At 54.0% G+C, this 17800-nt stretch overlaps 1 protein-coding gene across 10 annotated transcripts in view; it reads right to left on the bottom strand.

Moving 5' to 3' along the window:
• GTF2IRD1 (GTF2I repeat domain containing 1) overlaps positions 1 to 17800 on the bottom strand; it is a 148561-nt gene that overhangs the window by 60505 nt on the left and 70256 nt on the right. For all 10 annotated transcript variants that reach the window (XM_063708145.1, XM_063708148.1, XM_063708151.1 and 7 more), the window contains 6 exons: positions 12389 to 12572; positions 7182 to 7207; positions 6047 to 6155; positions 4192 to 4229; positions 3604 to 3684; positions 2411 to 2500 (listed from right to left, as the gene is read on the bottom strand). In XM_063708145.1, the coding sequence (XP_063564215.1) occupies positions 2411 to 2500; positions 3604 to 3684; positions 4192 to 4229; positions 6047 to 6155; positions 7182 to 7207; positions 12389 to 12572 (528 nt within the window). The remainder of the gene's footprint in view (positions 1 to 2410; positions 2501 to 3603; positions 3685 to 4191; positions 4230 to 6046; positions 6156 to 7181; positions 7208 to 12388; positions 12573 to 17800) is intronic.

Raw genomic sequence — 17800 nt, 5'->3', positions numbered from 1 at the left:
AGAATTTCACTCTGTTGCCCAGGCTGGAGTGCAGTGGCGTGATCTCGGCTGCAAACTCTGCCTCCCAAGGTTCAAGCGGTTTTCCTGCCTCAGTGTCCCAAGTAGCTGGGACTGCAGGGCCTGCCACCATGCCCAGCTAATTTTTTTTTGGTCTTTTTAGCAGAGATGGGGTTTCACTAGGTTGGCCAGGCTGATCTTGAACTCCTGGCCTCAGGTGATCTGCCTGCCTCGGCCTCCCAAAGTGCTAGGATTACGCAATTCTTCATGCCCAGCCTATTTTTGTTTTTTTTTTGAGATGGTGTCTTGCTGTGGCACCCAGACTGGAGTGCAGTGGCACCATCATAGCCCACTGCAGGCTCCAACTCCTGGGCTCAATGGATCCTCCTGCCTCAGCCTCCTGAGTAGATGGGACTACACATAGGTCCTACCGTGCCTGTCTAATTTTTATCTATCTATCTATCTATTTAGTTATTTTGAGGCAGAGTTTCGCTCTGTCGTCCAGGCTGGAGTGCAATGGCAAAATCTTGGCTCATTGCAACCTCTGCCTCCTGGGTTCAAGTGATTCTCCTGCTTCAGCCTCCTGAGTAGCTGGGACTACAGGCATGCGCCACCATGCCCAGCTAATTTTTGTATTTTTAGTAGAGAAGGGGGTTTCATCATGCTGGCCAGGCTGGTTTTGAACTCTGACCTCAAGTGATCTGCCCACCTCAGCCTCCCAAAATGGTGAATTACAGTTGTAAGCCAATGCACCTGACCTATTTATTTATTTTAAGATAGGGTCTTACTCAGTGGCACCATCACGGCTCACCACAGCCTCAACCTCCTGGGCTCAATCAATCCTCCCACCTCAGCCTCCCAAGTAGCTGGAACTACAGGCACGCACCACCACACCCAACTAATTTCTGTATTTTTTGTAGAGATAGGGTTTCACCATGTTGCCCAGGCTGGTCTCAAGCTCCTGGGCTGAGGCAATCCTCCTGCCTTGGCCTCCCAAAGTGTTGAGATTATAGCTGTGAGACACTGTGTCAGTCAATTAAAAAAAAAAATCTTGTAGAGATGGAGTCTTGCTATGTTGCCCAGGCTGGTCTCAAACTCCTGGCCTCAAGCAGTACCCTCGCCTTGGCCTCCCAAAGTGCTGGAATTACAGGTGTGAGCCACCTCACCCTGCCTATTTTACTTATTTGCTTACTGTTTATCTCTCCGCACGAGGATGTGTACCCCAGCAGGTGGGGACACCTGTTTGGTCCACTGCTTTTTCCCCAGCCCCTTACGCAGGACCTAGTACATAGCAGGTGCTCAATAAATATTTGTTGAGGCAAGGTGTGGTGGCTCACGCCTGTAATCCCAGCACTTTGGGAGGCTGAGGCAGGAGGATCATTTGAGGTCAGGAGTTCGAGACCTGCCTGACCATCATGGTGAAACCCCGTCTCTACTAAAAATACAAAAAAAATAGCCAGGCGTGGTGGCGGGCACCTGTAATCCCAGCTACTCAGGAGAACTGCTTGAAGCCAGGAGGTGGAGGTTGCAGTGAGCTGAGATCGTGCCACTGCACTCCAGTCTGGGTGACAGAGTGAGGCTCCATCTCAAAAAATTTAAGAGATGGGTCTCTCTATGTTGCCCAGGCTGATCTTGAACTCCCAGCCTCAAGTAATCCCCTCACCTTGGGTTCCCAAAGTGCTGGGATTACAGGCACGAGCCACCTTAGCCTGCCTATTTTACTTATTTGCTTACTATCCATCTATCTCTTCACATGAGGATGTGCACCCCAGGAGGTTGGGGACTTCTGCTTGGTTCACTGCTTTGTCTCCAGCCCCTCACACAAGACCTGGTACACAACAGATGCTCAATAAACAGTTGTTGGATAAATGGACAAATTAATTCCAACAGGTGGCTCCTGGGAAGGACGCTGGGCCTTGTTATAAATGGAGCCTATGGCCAGGCACGGTGGCTCACGCCTGTAATCCCAGCACTTTGGGAGGCTGAGGCAGGTGGATCACCTGAGGTCGGGAGTTCAAGACCAGCCTGACCAACATAGCGAAAGCCCGCCTCTACTAAAAATACAAAATTAGCTAGGCGTGGTGGCACGTGCCTGTAATTCCAGCTACTCAGGAGGCTGAGGCAGGAGAATCACTTGAACCTGGGAGGCAGAGGTTGCGGTGAGCCGAGATCATGCCACTGCACTCCAGCCTGGGCAACAAGAGTGAAACTCCATCTCTAAATAAATAAATAGAGCCTACCTGAGGTTTCCAAAAGGAACCAGGCCTTGGATTGGGGTCAGGCATATATTGGGTTTCCTCTACTAGAGACGGCTGACACCAAGAAACACCTGGGGGCGGCCTGGCCCACCCCTTTCCCTTTGCTCCCTGGAGAGCTGAGTCCCAAGCACCACCAGCCCAGGTCCATTTCTTACCTGTCAGCATCTCCATCCCATAACCAGAATCCTCCGATGGCAGGTGCCCAGGCATCGAGTCTGTCATTTCCTCAGAGGTTGGCGAGGGGTCTGAAGACAAAACTCTGAATGACACAGGTGTCTTCTGCCTGTCATACTCCTGTCACAGTCCTTCAGGGACCACCCAGCCCAGTCTCCCCACAGACAAGGGTCCTTTTCTTTCTGTCTCTTTTTTTTGTTTGTTTGTTTGAGATGGAGTCTCACTCTGTCGCCCAGGCAGGAGTGCAGTGGCGCCATCTTGGCTCACTGTAACCTCCGCCTCCCGGGTTCAAGCGATTCTCCTGCCTCAGCCTCCTGAGTGAGCCACCACGCCTGGCTTATTTTTGTATTTTTAGTAGAGACGGGGTTTCACTATGTTGGCCAGGCTGGTCTCTAACTCCTGACCTCAGGTGATGTGCCCGCCTTGGCCTCCCAAAGTGCTGGGATTACAGGCATGAGCCACCATGCCCGGCCATTTCTTTTTTTTTGAGATAGGGTCTCGCTCTGTTGCCCAGGCTGGAGTGCAGTGGTGGGATCACTGCTCACTGCAGCCTCCAACTCTTGGGCTCAAGTGATCCTCCTGCCTCAGCCTCCTGAGAAGCTACACCGACAGGCACACACCACCACATCTGGCTAATGTTTTGTATTTTTCGTGGAGATGTGGGTGTTGCTATGCTGCCCAGGCTGGTCTTGAACTCCTGGCCTCAAGCCATCCTCCCGTGTCAGCCACCCAAAATGCCAGGATTACAAGCATGAGCCACTGTGCCCAGCACCCTCTTGGCTTCTAACAGTCACCCCGTACTGAGGCTCCAGCGCCCAAATCTACCCTCTCCTCTGAAGATGTGGAAAATGAGGCTTGGCAGGGGGTAGGGTCAAACTCAGAGCCTCTCACGCCCATGGCTTTTTCTTCTGTCCAGCCTCACAAATCCCAGGGAAGCCAAGCCAGGGAGGTGAAGTTTTGAGGGGACCTTCTGGAAGGTCAGAGCTGAGAACACTGATTCACAACGCAGGGGACAGATGTGGCCAGAAAAAGCATTCACAGTACCCCGATGGCTCTCAGAATCCACGGAGAAAAACAGAGGCCTGGAGGCCACTTCTTCACCAGGGCAGACCCTCAGGAGGCTAACGGTCTGGCCCTGATTTCTGCAGGGGGTGGTCAGATGCCCGTCCCTTACCTGGGACGGTGACCTGAATGATGTCCAGATCCTCTGGTTCAATTTTGATCGGCCTCAGCCCACCCAGCTCCCCAGAGGTTCCTGCAAGGAGGAAAGGAAGAATCCTGTCAAGTCTGGCATGATCCCGACTGGGCAGAGTGACTCTTTCCAGAACATTCTGGTGTCTGTAACTTGTTAGTGAGGCCCTACCTAGGACAAGTCATGTCAGCCCCCTGGCTCCTGCCCAAACTGGAACTGGAGGTCAGGGGAGCCCTCAGGCCAGGCTTAGGGGCTCCAATTTACAGACCCGGTGACTGAGGCCCCCCAGAGGGGAGGCTGCTGGTCCAAGAACCTGGAGCCTGGGTCTGGGCATCGACAGAAGGCAGTGGTGATGCCAGCACCCAGCTCTCCATGTCCCCAACCCCAGTAAGCTCCCAGCATGCCTTGCACCTCAGCTCTGCGAGGCCTGGGAGATGCAGGTGGGCAGAGGAGGCTCGTTAGCACTCCAGGCTCATGGGCTGAGTTGAGCTCCTCCCCAAGGCTGCCGGGTAGGGCTGGTGGTTGCCCTCCCGGCCCACCACACACACAGCGGGCCCTGTTCCTTCTCACCTGGCCCGCAGTCTTCAGACATGCTGCCCTTGTCTGACCTGTGAAGGGAAGCAGGAAATGACACCTGTCAGCCAAGTCCAGGGCCACCCTGCCCCAGCCTTGCCCCTCCAGGCAGTCAGGGCCCACCACGGTCGCCACTGCAGAAGGCATCCCTGTCCCCATCAGTCCCTGGCCCTCCAGGATGGTGCTCCCCACCTCCACCAGGAAGACAGATTCCTGTCTCCAGGGACCACAATCTCCAGGGGTGGCCGAGCCAGGCACCTGCTCACTCTCCTGGGGTGAACCATCTGGGGATCCCCCTTCCTCACCATCTGGGAGCTCTGGAGTTCCTGGGCTTGGCACACTGGGGGTTTGATCACTGCTTGTGGGGGACTGAGACCTGCAGGGCCTGGAAAGGGTTAAGAATCTGGGGGGGGAGCTGGGGAATGAAGGTGGCAGGAACCCTGGGACAGATGATTTGGTTAATTCCCTCACTCCAGGGAACTGCAGGGAGAGGCCTGATATGATGTGGGGATTCTGGGATAAATGGCCCACCCCTGCCCCTAAGAGGTCAGAATGTGTTTGGGGGGTGTTGGTGGATGGTAGCCAAGCTGAGTGCTGGGGGCAGGGTCTGGTGGGCACTCAGGACAGGCATCAGACCCGGTGTTGGTATGTATGTATGCATGTAGGTGTGTATGTGTATGTATACACGCATCCATGTTTTTTTTTTTTTTTTTTGAGACGGAGTCTTGTTCCGTTGCCCAGGCTGGAGTGCAGTGGCACAATCTCGGCTCACTGCAACCTCTGCTTCCAGGGTTCAAGCGATTTTCCTGCCTCAACCTCCCGAGTGGCTGGGACTACAGGCATGCGCTGCCGCGCCCGGCTAATTTTTTTTGTATTTTTAGTAGAGACGGGGTTTTGCCATGTTGGCCAGGTTGGTTTCGAACTCCTGACCTCAGGTGGTCTGCCTGGCTCAGCCTCCCAAAGTGCTGGGATTACAGGCATGAGCCATCATGCCCAGCTCCATGTTTGTATTTTTGAAACAAGGTCTTTACTCTGTTGCCCAGGCTGGAGTGCAGTGGTGCGATCATAGCTCACTGCAGCCTTGACCTCCCAGGCTCAAGCAATCCTCCCACCTCAGCCTCCCAAGTAGCTGGGACCACAGGTACCAGCCACCACGCCCAGCTAACTTTTTGTTTTTTGTAGAGACAAGGGTCTCACTATGTTGCCCAGGCTGGTCTCAAACTCCTAGGATCAAGAGATCCACCCACCTCGGCCTCCCAAAGTGCTGGGATTACAGGAGTGAGCCACCAAGTCCGGCCTGGTGTGGGCATGTATTTATTTTGAGATAGAGTCTTGCTCTGTCACCCAGACTGGAGTACAGTAGTGCAATCTCAGCTCACTGCAACCTTTCCCTCCCAGGTTCAAGCCATTCTCTTGCCTCAGCCTCCCGAGTAGCTGGGATTACGGGTGCGCACCACCACACCCAGCTAATTTTGTGTTTTTAGTAGAGATGGGGTTTCACCATGTTGCCCAGGCTGGTCTCGAACTCCTGACCTCAAGAGATCCGCCCACCTCGGCCTCCCAAAGTGCTGGGATTACAGGTGTGAGCCACCACACCTGGCCTAGTGTGGGCATTTAGAGGCTTCTGAGAGAGGTGACATCTGGCTAGATGTTGGGGGCGGGAGAGTTCTCTAGGTGAGAGTTCTCTAGGCAGAGGGAAGTAGGTGGAGTCTGTTTTCCCTTGCCCTCCCTTTGCGCCTTCGAGGGGTGGTGGTGTGGTGGGAGCCGCCCTGGGTGCCCCCTTGCAGGTAACACTGCCTCAGCCCAGAGCAGGGCTGGCCGTGGGCCTCCGGGGCCAGGGGTGGGGCCTCACCGAGCATTCCCAGCAAGGTCAAGGACGGTGGCCCTAGAGACCTCTGCAGAGGTGTCCTCTGGCGGGCTGGCTGGCTCCAGCTTCGTGGTGTCTTTGGTAAACTTGTTCCCTGTGGGGAGAGTCAGGGAGGTCAGGGTGAAGGCCCTCTGGCCTCCTCTTGCTGCAGAGCCCCTGGGCAAAGGTCTGTGTGTGAAGCTGGGGGAATCCCGGGGATAGGGCCTGGCCTCTGCCTGTCCTTGTGGGCGCCACGTCCAGCCAACAGCCAGGAACGGGTCCTGGGGAGAGACTCTGACGCCAGAAGGAGGAACAGCAGCCCTAGTGCCAGAGGTGGCCAGAGATTTGGGAGAGCAAGGGGCAGGAGGAATGGGAGGCAGCAACCAGAGATGGTTCTCCTGCCCTCCAACACACTATGGGGGCTGAGCCCTCAGAAAAGGGCCGGGGCTTCCCCACGGCTGCATCACAAGACCAGGCTCTCATGTCATCGTGCCAGGAGCCCAGAGGAAGGCGCCCTTATCCTCGTCTCACAGATGTGGACACTGAAGCCCACAAGACCTTGCCCAAAGTCACACAGCTGGTGGGAGGCGGGACCGGAACTGGGGTGCCAGGATCACCCCAAGAACCGTGATGCTTTTGCTGCCCCAGGAAGAGCCCGCATCTTCCTCCTGGGACAGGTGTGCTGGCCCACAGGCCACTGCATGGGCTCTGGAGTCACACTGCTGGGCATGCAGCAGGGACCCGTGCTCACCAGCTGGGCTTCCGTTCCTCTGTCTGCACGTGAGAGTAGGAGTGGAGCCACCTTCATAGGATTGTTGGAATCAGATTAAAATAAAATATGCTGGCAGCTTCAAAGAGAGCCCGGCACAGGCTCAGGTTCACCAACCTGGCACTGGTTAGCGTCCAGCTTTAGTACTCTCTGTCCAGGGCATTTGAAGCTGGGAGGGGTTGTCCTGACAGTCTGTCAGCACCTAGAAGCCTGGGACCCATTTCTGTCCCAGGACACAGAAGCCACAGCCCAGCCTCCCTCCCTGCCTGAGGGGAGGCGCTCAGGAGGACCAAGTCCAGGGTGGTGGCAGCTCGGGTTCTGTTGGGGAACCAATCTGGAAACTTCAGAATGGACTAGATGGTCCCCACATACCTGTGAAAATTCGCTCATCAAACATCCTGGGGAGAGAAGAGAGACAGGCATGAGAACGGTGCAGGCTGGAGGATTCTCCCAGGGCTCGGGGAGATGCCTCCAGTCCCCTTTGGTGACGGTCACTGAGTGACACATGCACAGCTACAGACCTGGGCACCCGGTAGACATGCAGGCAGGAGAGGGCATGTCTGGAACCTCAGAACATCCCAAACCGTTTATTTTTATTTTTATTTTTGGAGACAGACTCTCACTTTGTCGCCCAGGCTGGAGTGCAGTGGTGCGATCTCGGCTCACGGCAACCTCCACCTCCAGGGTTCAAGCGATTCTCCTGCCTCAGCCTCCTGAGTAGCTGGGACTACAGACGTGCACCACCATGCCCTGCTAATTGTTGTACTTTAATCTAATTAATTAATTAACTTTTTTTTTGAGATGGAGTCTTGCTCTGTCGCCCAGGCTGGAGTGCAGTGGCACGATCTCAGCAGGGGAGTGGGGTCTCTCAGCGTGAAAACAGAAGTCATCGTCAGCCTCGCTCCCCCAGCTCTGCCTCCCATGACTGGCGTTTTTGGTTCTGTTCTAATTTCCCGCTGGGTTCCCCATGAACCTCCACCTCCCGGGTTCAAGGGATTCTCCTCCCTCAGCCTCCTGAGTAGCTGGGATTACAGGCGTGTGCAACCACACCCAGCTAATTTTTGTATTTTTAGTAGAGATGGGGTTTCACCATGTTGGCCAGGCTGGTCTCGAACTCCTGACCTGAGGTGATCCACCTGCCTCAGCCTCCCAAAGTGCTGGGATTACAGGCGTGAACCACGACACCCAGCCTATCCCAAACCATTTTTGCACAGTTAGGGAAAGCATGGGCCAACCCCTGGGGCGGTCTTGGAGGGTCTAATCTGCTCACAACTCCCTGGGGGCCTCTTCTGGCCCCATGTGAGTGACTCAAGCCCATTTCCCACCAGCACCTACTCTGAATGACTTGTTCGTTTATCCTGAGGGCTTTTGCCCAACTTCTCCTGCATCTTACTCAGTGACAGGCACAGGACGGCACAGAGCAGAGCTGCCAACCGATCGTGGCAGCACAAGGTGAACCGTGGGATCCTTTTTTTTTTTTTTTTTTGAGTTGGGGTCTTGCTGTATCACCCAGGCTGGAGTGCAGTGGTGCAATCATAGCTCACTGCAGACTCGAACTCCTGGGTTCAAGCGATCCTCCTACCTCAACCTCCCAAGTAGCTGGGACCACAGGCATGCACCACCAATGCCAGCTAAGTTTTAAATTTTTTTGTAGAGACAGGGTCTTACTGTGTTGTCCACGTTGAACTCCTGACCTCAAGTGATCCTCCTGCCTCAGCCTCCCAGAGCGCTGGGATTACAGACAAGAGCCACTGTGCCTGGCCTCGTGGGACCCTTCACAGGTGTCTTAGAAATCAAGGGGGCCCAAGCAGTGAGCGGCCAGCCCTTCCCTTAGGGAGGGAAGCAGGAGAGACTTTGCAGAGGAGAGAGCAGTGAGCTAGGTGAGGTGACTGGAGGCTGGAGGTGGAGGTGCACGGCCTTCAGTGCTGTCCTCAGGCACCTGGCCTCTACCCTGTGGGCAACAGGTGCCCCAGTGGTCATGACAAGGTCAGATTATCAGAGAATGTATTGGAGGAGGGGAGGCTGGGCGCCCAGGGGCCCATTTAGGGACCCAAGTCATCCAGGTAAGATGCATGGAACCAGCCAGGCGTGGCAGCTCAAGCCTATAATCCCAGCACTTTGGGAGGCCCAGGCAGGTGGATCACCTGAGGTCAGGAGTTCGAGACCAGCCTGGCCAACATGGTGAAACCCCGTCTCTACTAAAAATACAAAAAGTAGCCAGGTGTGGTGGTGCATGCCTGTAATCCCAGCTACTTGGGAGGCTGAGGCAGGAGAATTGCTTGAACCTGAGAGGCGGAGGTTTCAGTGAGCCGACATAGCACCACTGCACTCCAGCCTGGGCAATAGAGTGAGACTCCATCTTAAAAAAAAAAAGATGCATGGAACCTCTAGCCAGAAAAATGAGGATGAAATAAAGGTCTGAGAGTCTGAGAGGGCGGGGCTGGGCTCACACACTCTCCTGCCTCCAGGACTGGAGTTCTGGCATTCTTTCCCTTCTAACCTCAGCCCCACCAGGGTGCCTGGTGGTGGGCCAGGGGCCCTCAGGCAGTTGATTATGGAGGTACAGCTTCCCTGCCGTGGAGTGGCTGGACCACGGACAGAGCCTTGGGCTCTAGGGGGAATGTAGGAGGAAAGAAGGGATGTCCCAGCCTGCATACCTGACCATGTCCAAGGGAGGACCCAGCAGGAAATTAAAACAGAGGCAAAAACACCAGTCCTGGGAGGCAGAGCCGGGGGTGCAAGGCTGACGGTGACTTCTGTTTTCACGCTGGAGGCCCCACTCCCCTGCCACTCCTGAAGGCCCCCACACATCTGGATCCACAGGCCCAGAGGCAGCCTCAGGGAATAATTTTGGGGGAAAACTGGCTTCCTTTCTGAGGCCTGCTTCCTCAGCGCCACCCAGTGATGGAGACACAGTCAGCATTGGTTGTCGTTTTATTATTGTTTTCAGAGATAGGGTCTGGCTCTGTCACCCAGGCTGGAGTGCAGTGGCGTGATCATAGCTCACTGCAGCCTCCAACTCCTGGGCTCAAGTGATCCTCCTCCGTCAGCCTCCTCAGTAGCTAGGACTACAGGTGCATACCACCAGGCCTAGCTATTTATTTTATTTTTTGTAGAGATAGGGTCTCACTATATTGCCCAGGTTGGTCTCAAACTCCTGGCCTCAAGCGATCCTCCTGTCTCAGCCTTTCCAAGTGCTAGGATTACAAGTGTAAGCCACTGTGCCCAGCCTGCAGTTTTATTATTTACAGTTTTATTTATTTATCAGGGAGAACAGGGTCGGGGAGATGTGGGTTCGAGACAGCATCAGGGACTTACACCATTCCCTGGGGGGGGGCATTGGGGGTGGAGGCAGATGTCAGGGAGCGGTCAGATGCCCTCACGGGCTGCCCGGACTGGAAGGCCCACATGATAGGCACTGACCAAGGGGTCGCTGGCCAGCCTCTAAGCACAGTTCTGAGTTCTAGAAATCTTCTCCAGATACTTTCTCCTCCTAAGTTCTGGCTTAGCTAGAACCAATATATCTGCCCCTGAGATGTGAACCCACAGCCCTGGGGGATTCTATTGTATCCCAGTAGGAATACAGACATGAGAAGTAGGAGGCCAGAACTTGGCATGAGTTGGGGTTGGGGCAGAGGTGGGGGGCAGAGAGCTGTACCACCAATAACAAGACCCTCAGGCCTTGTAGAAAGCACTTCTGACTCCCAGATGGTGCATACCCTGCAGATACCTGGGCCAGGGCAGAGACTCTACTTCCTGGCTCCCCCATTTTTTTTTTCTTTTTGGAGATGGGGTCTTGCTATGTTGGCCAGGCTGGTCTTGAACTCCTAGGCTCAAGTGATCCGCCCACCTTGGCCTCCTAAAGTGCTGGGATTACAGGCCGTGAGCCACCGTGCTCAGCTCCTGGCTCCTTTTTAAGCCCTCTTCTCTCCTGACTCACTTTTGCCAGGATGATCTCAGATGGTTAAATGATGAGGCTGGGGTGTGTAATAGAAAAAAGTGTACTTGGAGGCTCTGAAGCTGTAGCCACTGTTCTAAGCATGTCATCCACATCTGGTAATTTACTCTCCGATCAACACTATGAGGCATGGACAATTATCAGGCCTGGTTATTCTATGTTTAATTTATTTATTTAGAGATGGATTCTCGCTGTCACCCAGGCTAGAGTGCAGTTGTGCCATCTTGGCTCACTGCAATCTCTGTCGCCCGAATTCAAGCCATTCTCATGCCTCAGCCTCCCGAGTAGCTGGGACTACAGGCATGTGCCACCACACCTGGCTAATTTTTGTATTTTTAGTAGAGACGGAGTTTCACCATGTTGGCCGGGCTGGTCTCAAACTCCTGACCTCAGGTGATCCACTCATCCTGGCCTCCCAAAGTGCTGGGATTACAGGCGTAATCCAGGCCACCATGCCTGGCCTATTTTTTATTTTTTGAGATGGGGTGTCACTCTGTCACCCAGGCTGGAGTGCAGTGGCACGATTATAGCTCACTGCAGTCTCGAACTCCTGTGGTCAAGTGATCCTCCCATCTCAGCCTCCAAGTAGCTGGGACTACAGGCACCTGCCACCATGGCTGGCTAACTTTTTAAATATTTTGCAGAGATGGGGTCTCGTCATGTTGCCTGGGCTGGTATCAGGCCTGGTTTATGTAAATGAGGCACAGAGTGGTTAAGTAACTTGCCCAAGGACGCCCAGGTCGGAAATGTCTTCAGGTGCACCGATGCACTTAATGATGTTTTAATTCACAAGGGAAATAAGGACAATGAAAAAACACCTCATGCTTATTAAACATCTGCTACATGTCAGGTGTGTTTCATCCACTTTTTCATTTTATGTTAGGAAAACTTGGGTCGGGGGGGGCCATCATTGTCCCTTCCCCCCACCCCCGCCGCCTTTTTTTTTTTTTTTTTTAAGAAACAGGGCCTTGCTCTGACACTCAGGCTATGCAGGCCTGGGCAATATAGCAAGATCCCATCTCTACTCAAAAAAAAAAAAAAAAAATTACAAAGTGCCTGATTAGGCCAGACACCGTGCCTGCATTTTCCATTCAATCCTCAAAAGGCCCAGAAGGAATAGGCCACACAGCTACGCAAGGAGCTATAACAGAATTCTCTCTCAGACTCGTCTGATTCTCTGTGTTAAGTTAGAGAACCCATTCATTCTGCCCCTGCCCCATCATTGCCTCCCCAGGCCCCTGCTTAGCCCACATGCCCCAAAACCCGGAGCCCAAGCCAAGCCCGGAGCGGAAGGCCAGACCCCTACGCCCACCCGCACCTCTCTTTTTTGAGACAGAGTCTCACTTTGTCACCCAGGCTGGAGTGCAGTGGCATGATCTTGGCTCATTGCAACCTCTGCCTCCCGGGTTCAAGAGATTCTCCTGCCTCAGCGTCCCAAGTAGCTGGGATTACAGGCACCCACCACCACACCTGGCTAATTTTTGTATTGTTAATAGAGACGGGGTTTTGCCATGTTGACCAGGCTGGTCTCGAACTCCTGGCCTCAAGCGATCTGCCTGCCTTGGCCTCCCAAAGTGCTGGGATTAAAGGCATGAGCCACTGCGCCCAGCCCCACCCGCACCTCTTAATGATGAAGTGGATACTATGGCGCTCCTCCAGGATCCGCTTCAGCTTGGGGACTCCGTAAGTGCAGGGGCGCTTGAAGGGGATCTTGTCCGGGATGCCCACGATCTCCACAGCCTCCGGGTCACAGGCAATCTTCCGGTAGGGCACGGGGACCATGTGGTCCAGGCCCAGGGCTTCCGCTGGAAAGACAACCAAACAGCAAGGCTGAGTGTGAGACAGGCTGCTGGACACACAGGACCCGGGAGCTGCGGTCCCCATCACCTCCCACCGTCCCCACTCCACTCTGGCCATGTAGCGGCCAGAGGGATCCTGCAGAAATGTCAAAATCATATCACTTTTCTGTTAGGAAATTGGCTGGGCTGGGTGTGGTGACTCATGCCTGTAATTCCAGCACTCCAGGAGGCTGAGGTGGACAGATGGCTTGAGCCCAGGAGTTCAAGACCAGCCTGGACAACACAGCAAGACCCCATCTCTGCAGAAAGTAAAATACAAAAAGCTAGGTATGGTGGTGCACGCCTGTGGTCCCAGCTACTCGGGAGGCTGAGGTGGGAGAATCACTTGAGCCTAGGAGTTCGAAGCTGCAGTGAGCCAAGATCATGCCACTGCACTCCAGCCTGGGCAACAGAGTGAGACCCTGTCTCAAAAAATAAAAATAAAAAATGTCCAGTGGCTCCCATCTCATTTGGTGACAGCCAAAGTCCTACGTATGTGACTTCATCACCTCTGACCTCATCTGCCCCCTTCATGCCTCTGTGTGCTCCCCCTACCCCTGCCGCCCCCTTGGTGCTTCCCCTACAGGCCAGAAGCATACACTCGGTTCAACGCCTTTGTACCTGCTCTTCTGTCTGCTCAGATCCCTTTCTCCTAGAAATCCATAAACATCCATCCATCAGTCCGTCTATCCATCCATCCATCCATCCATCCATCCATCCATCCATCCATCCACCCGGTTGTCCATCCGTCCGTCCATCCATCTGCCCATTCATCCATCCATCCATCCATCCATCCATCTGCCCATTCATCCATCCATCCTTTCATCCATCCATCCATCCATCCATCCATCCATCCATCCATCCATCCACCATCCATCCACCCACCCGGCTGTCCATCCATCTGCCCATCCATCCATCCATCCATCCATCCATCCATCCATCCATCCATCCACTCATCTTTCCTCCCCTCCCTCCCTCCCTCCCTCCCTCCTTTCAGGTGTTTGCTCAAATAGCACTTTGGCAGCCTAACACAGCCTCCTCCATCCCTCATTCCCTCCCCTGCTGTGTCTGTCATCCACTGGTCATCACCTGACACTATATCCACACTCATCTCTACGTGTACTGTCTAGAAAGGAAGCTGCATAAGAACAGGGGTTTTGGCCAGGTGCAGTGGCTCATGCCTGTCATCCCAGCACTTTGGAAGGCTACAGTGGTTGGGAAATGCTTGAGCCCAGGAGTTCAAGACCAGCCTGGGCAACACAGTAAGAAGCCATCTCTATAAAAATATAAAAAATTAGCCGGGCTTGGGCCTGTAGTCCCAGCTACTTGGCAGGCTGAGGCTGGAGGATCGCTTGAGTCCAGGAGTTCGAAGATGCAGTGAGCTGTGATTGCACCACTACACTCCAGCCTGGATGACAGAGCGAGACTGTCTGAAAAAGAGTAGGGGTTTTGTTTTCTGCCTTGCCACTGCGACCTCAATGGGGCTGGGCACACACTAAGTGCTTTCTGCATAGTGAATATACAAATGGCTAAAGGAAGTGCCCAAGCTTGAGGTTAGCTCCTGGCAGGCGAGTAGTTGCACAGGTGAGCACAGGTGTGTGCCTTCTTCCAGGGAGGAGCTTGGCACGCCCTTCATTCACCAGCGCCATAAACAAGACACACCCCAGAAGCTGATGGCTCTGCCAACAGCCAAGCAGACAGAATCCAGGCTCATGCCCAGGCTACTTGCTCCGTTTTCCCAGACTTGTGCCATTTCAGTCATTCACTTCGACCCCAGCTACATGTTTTCATTCATTCACTCATCAAATACTTTTTTTTTTTCCCTGACGGAGTCTTGCTCTGTTGCCCAGGCTGGAGTGCAGCGGCACAATCTTGGCTCACTGCAAACTCCCTGACTGGGTTCAAGCAATTCTCCTGCCTCAGCCTCCCGAGTAGCTGGGATTACAGGCGTGTGCCACCATGCCCAGCTAATTTTTGTATTTTTAGTAGAGTCAGGGTTTCACCATGTTGGCCAGGCTGGTTTTGAACTCCTGACCTCAGGTGATCCGCCTGCCTTGGCCTCCCAAAGTGCTGGGATTAAAGGCGTGAACCACAGTCCCCGGCCCCACACCAAATACTTTTTAAGCACCTACTATGTTCCTAATACAAGCTGGTACTTTCTTTCTTTCTTTTTCAGAGACAGGGTCTTGCTAACAGCCCAGGCTGAAGTGCAGTGGCATAATCATTGCTCACTGCAGCCTCGACTTCTGGCTAAAGTCATCCTCCTACCTCAGCCTTTTGAGTAGCTAGGACTACAGGCATGTGTTACCATGCCCAGCTATTTACTTTTTTATTTTTTGAAGAGACGGGGTCTTGCTATGTTGCCCAGACTGATCTTGAACTCCTGGGCTCAAGTGATCCTCCTGCCTCAGCTTCCCAAAGTGCTGAGATTACAGGCATGAGCCACCGCTCCTGGCCTTAAGCAAGTACTTTCACGGGTCACCCTTCCCCTGACCTGAGTATCCACTTCACTCTTGCCTCCCCGTATGACCATGGACGGGGCCTCGACACACTGTCCTCCCTCCAGGCTCCCATATCTCCTGGCTGTTCCTCAGGCCCCTCCCTGTCCTAGCCCTGCTTCTCTGGCCACACCATGCTTTGTCTGTGTTCCTGTAAGTGCCAGCCCGGAGCTGGACCTCCCTCCAGCCCTGCTTGGGCCCTCCCTTGGGTGCCTCTGACACTGTTTTCCTGTTGATGCAGCGGCCCAGGTCTGCGTTGGTGGCTTTGGCATCCAGATCCCACTGAGATGTCACACTTAGCTCATTGTCAAATGAAACCTTCGAAATCTCAACAGCTGGCAAAGCATCTCTCCCCACAACCCCCCCACCTCCCACATCAGCAGCCACCCCCAGCCCCAGCCCTTAAGCAACTGGTCCTTTGAGTGCCTGTGAATTTGTCTCCGTCTGGTTCATCTGGTTTATTGGGGCCTGTCTTTTCAGCAGTGGGGAGATTCAGTGGACAGAGGGCCAACCCCCCAATCCTGCTGTTGCCCCTTGGGAAGGGGCTGCCTTCATGCAGTGTCACCATGCACCCTCCTCAGCCCCTCACCTGGTCCCAGCATCTTCCCAGAGGACATGTCCTCGAGACTTCCTGAAGCCTAATGTTTCCCCCAATTCTAATTTTTCTGTTTCTTCCTCCTTTGTACCACCCACACCGTCACTGGCCCAATTCACCCAGATTTGGTGGCTGGTAGAGCTGGGAGCAGGGTTTGCTCACCCACGATCTGTGGAATGCCTTGGGCTGCCAGACCCCGTCCCCACCACCCGTGGGGTCCCCAGTACTCCTGGGCAGCTGCCTTCTCCCCCACGCAGCTCCCCAGAGGGAGCTCCGGCTTTATGGGGAACAAGGTCTTGACCACTCCACACCCAACACTCTTTGGATGTGACTCAGGAACTGACATTTGGAAAAGGCTTGGCATTTTGGAAAGTCCAGAGCATGGGACAGGCCAGAACACTGGCCTGGGCAGAACCCTCCCAAGGCAGGCAGAGCCGGCTCCTCCCTGGTTCCCCTCCCCCAACCTCCGCCTGGCTCACACCTGCCTGGGGCGGGGAGAGACTCAGGGGCAGGTGCAGACAGCCCTTTGCAGCTCCGAGGAGTGAGGAGGCGTGGCTGGGCCAGGGTGGCCACGTCAAAGGTAGCTGGCTATCCCAGGCTCCTCACTAAGGCCTACAGAGTCTTGTTCAGCCCCATGTCAATGTGGAAGGTCCAGCCCACACGCAGAGGCTGCCCCAGACGTGGTCACAAGACACCTCGTCCATGAAGCCACCCCTGACTTCCCAGCCTACTGAGACTGTTTCTTCCTTGGAATTATCCTCCCTTCTTTTTTTTTCTTTTTAAATTCTTTCCTTAATGATTTTCTTTTCTTTTTTTGAGAGAAAGTCTCACTCTGTCACCCAGGCTGGAGTGCAGTGGCGTGATCTCGGCCCACTGCAACCTCTGCCTCCCGGGTTCAAGTGATTCTTCTGCCTCAGCCTCCCAAAGTAGCTAAGATTACAGGTGCATGCCACCATGCCACGCCCAGTTAATTTTTGTATTTTTGTAGAGATGGGGTTTCACCATGGTGGCCAGGCTGGTCTCGAACTCCTGAGCTCAAGTGATTCACCTGCCTCAGCCTCCCAAAGTGCTGGGATGACAGGCATGAGCCACAGCGCCTACCACTTGTGTTTTCTTTCCAGAGTGCGGTGGGCTGACATCTGCTATGAGCCTGACTCTGTCCTGGGTGCTAGGGACAAAGAGAGGGGTTGGGTGCAGTCCTGGCCCTCAGGGAGACAGCGGCAGGCAGGGGGCGTCAAGTTCCTAATGTGTCACAGAGAGGGAACCATCAGGGTACCCAGGCCTACCTGGCCCAGGCTGGGGACCCAAAGGCTTCCTAGAGGAGGTGACTCCCAAGACGAGTCTCAAAGAACAATTAGGAATTTGTCCCTAAAATGTGAAAAGACTGTGCCAGACAGAGGGCACAGCACAGGTAAAGCTGGGAAGTGGGAAATGGTGTGTTACTGTGGGGGACTTGCACATGAGGCCAACAGAGATTTTTCTGGGCCTTATGGATAGTTCCGCTGATGGGCAATCTGTTTTGTTTGTTTTTTTGTAGAGATAGGGTCTCGCTCTGTCACCCAGGCTGGAGTGCAGGGGTACAGTCGTAGCTCACTGTAGCCTCAACCTTCTGGACTCAAGCAATCCTCCCACCTCAGCCTGCAAGTAGCTAAGACCACAGGTGTGTGGTTAATTTTTTAATTTTTAATTTGTATTTATTTATATTTTTTGAGACAGAGTCTCACTGTGTCACCAGGCTGAAGTGCAATGCCACGATCTCGACTCACTGCAACCTGCACCTCCTAGGTTCCAGTGATTCTCGTGCCTCAGGATCTGAGTAACTGGGATTACAGGCGTGTATTACCACACCCAGTTAATTTTTGTATTTTTAGTAGAGACAGGGTTCTGGCATGTTGGCCAGGCTGGCCTTGAACTCCTGACCTCAGGTGATCCGCCTGCCTCTGCCTCCCAAAGTGCTGGGATTACAGGCATGAGCCACTGCACCCAGCCTAGTTAAAAAATTTGTTTTTGTAGAGATGGGAGGTCTCACTGTGTTGGTCAGGCTGGTCTAGAACTCCTGGCCTCAGGTGATCCTCCCACCATGGCCTCCCAAAGTGCTGGGA

This window comes from Gorilla gorilla, chromosome 6 (genome assembly GCF_029281585.2).
Source record: "Gorilla gorilla gorilla isolate KB3781 chromosome 6, NHGRI_mGorGor1-v2.1_pri, whole genome shotgun sequence".
NCBI classification, from domain to species: Eukaryota; Metazoa; Chordata; class Mammalia; order Primates; family Hominidae; genus Gorilla; species Gorilla gorilla.
Note: the sequence above shows the minus strand (reverse complement) of the source record. Positions and strands in the feature narration are given on the sequence as shown.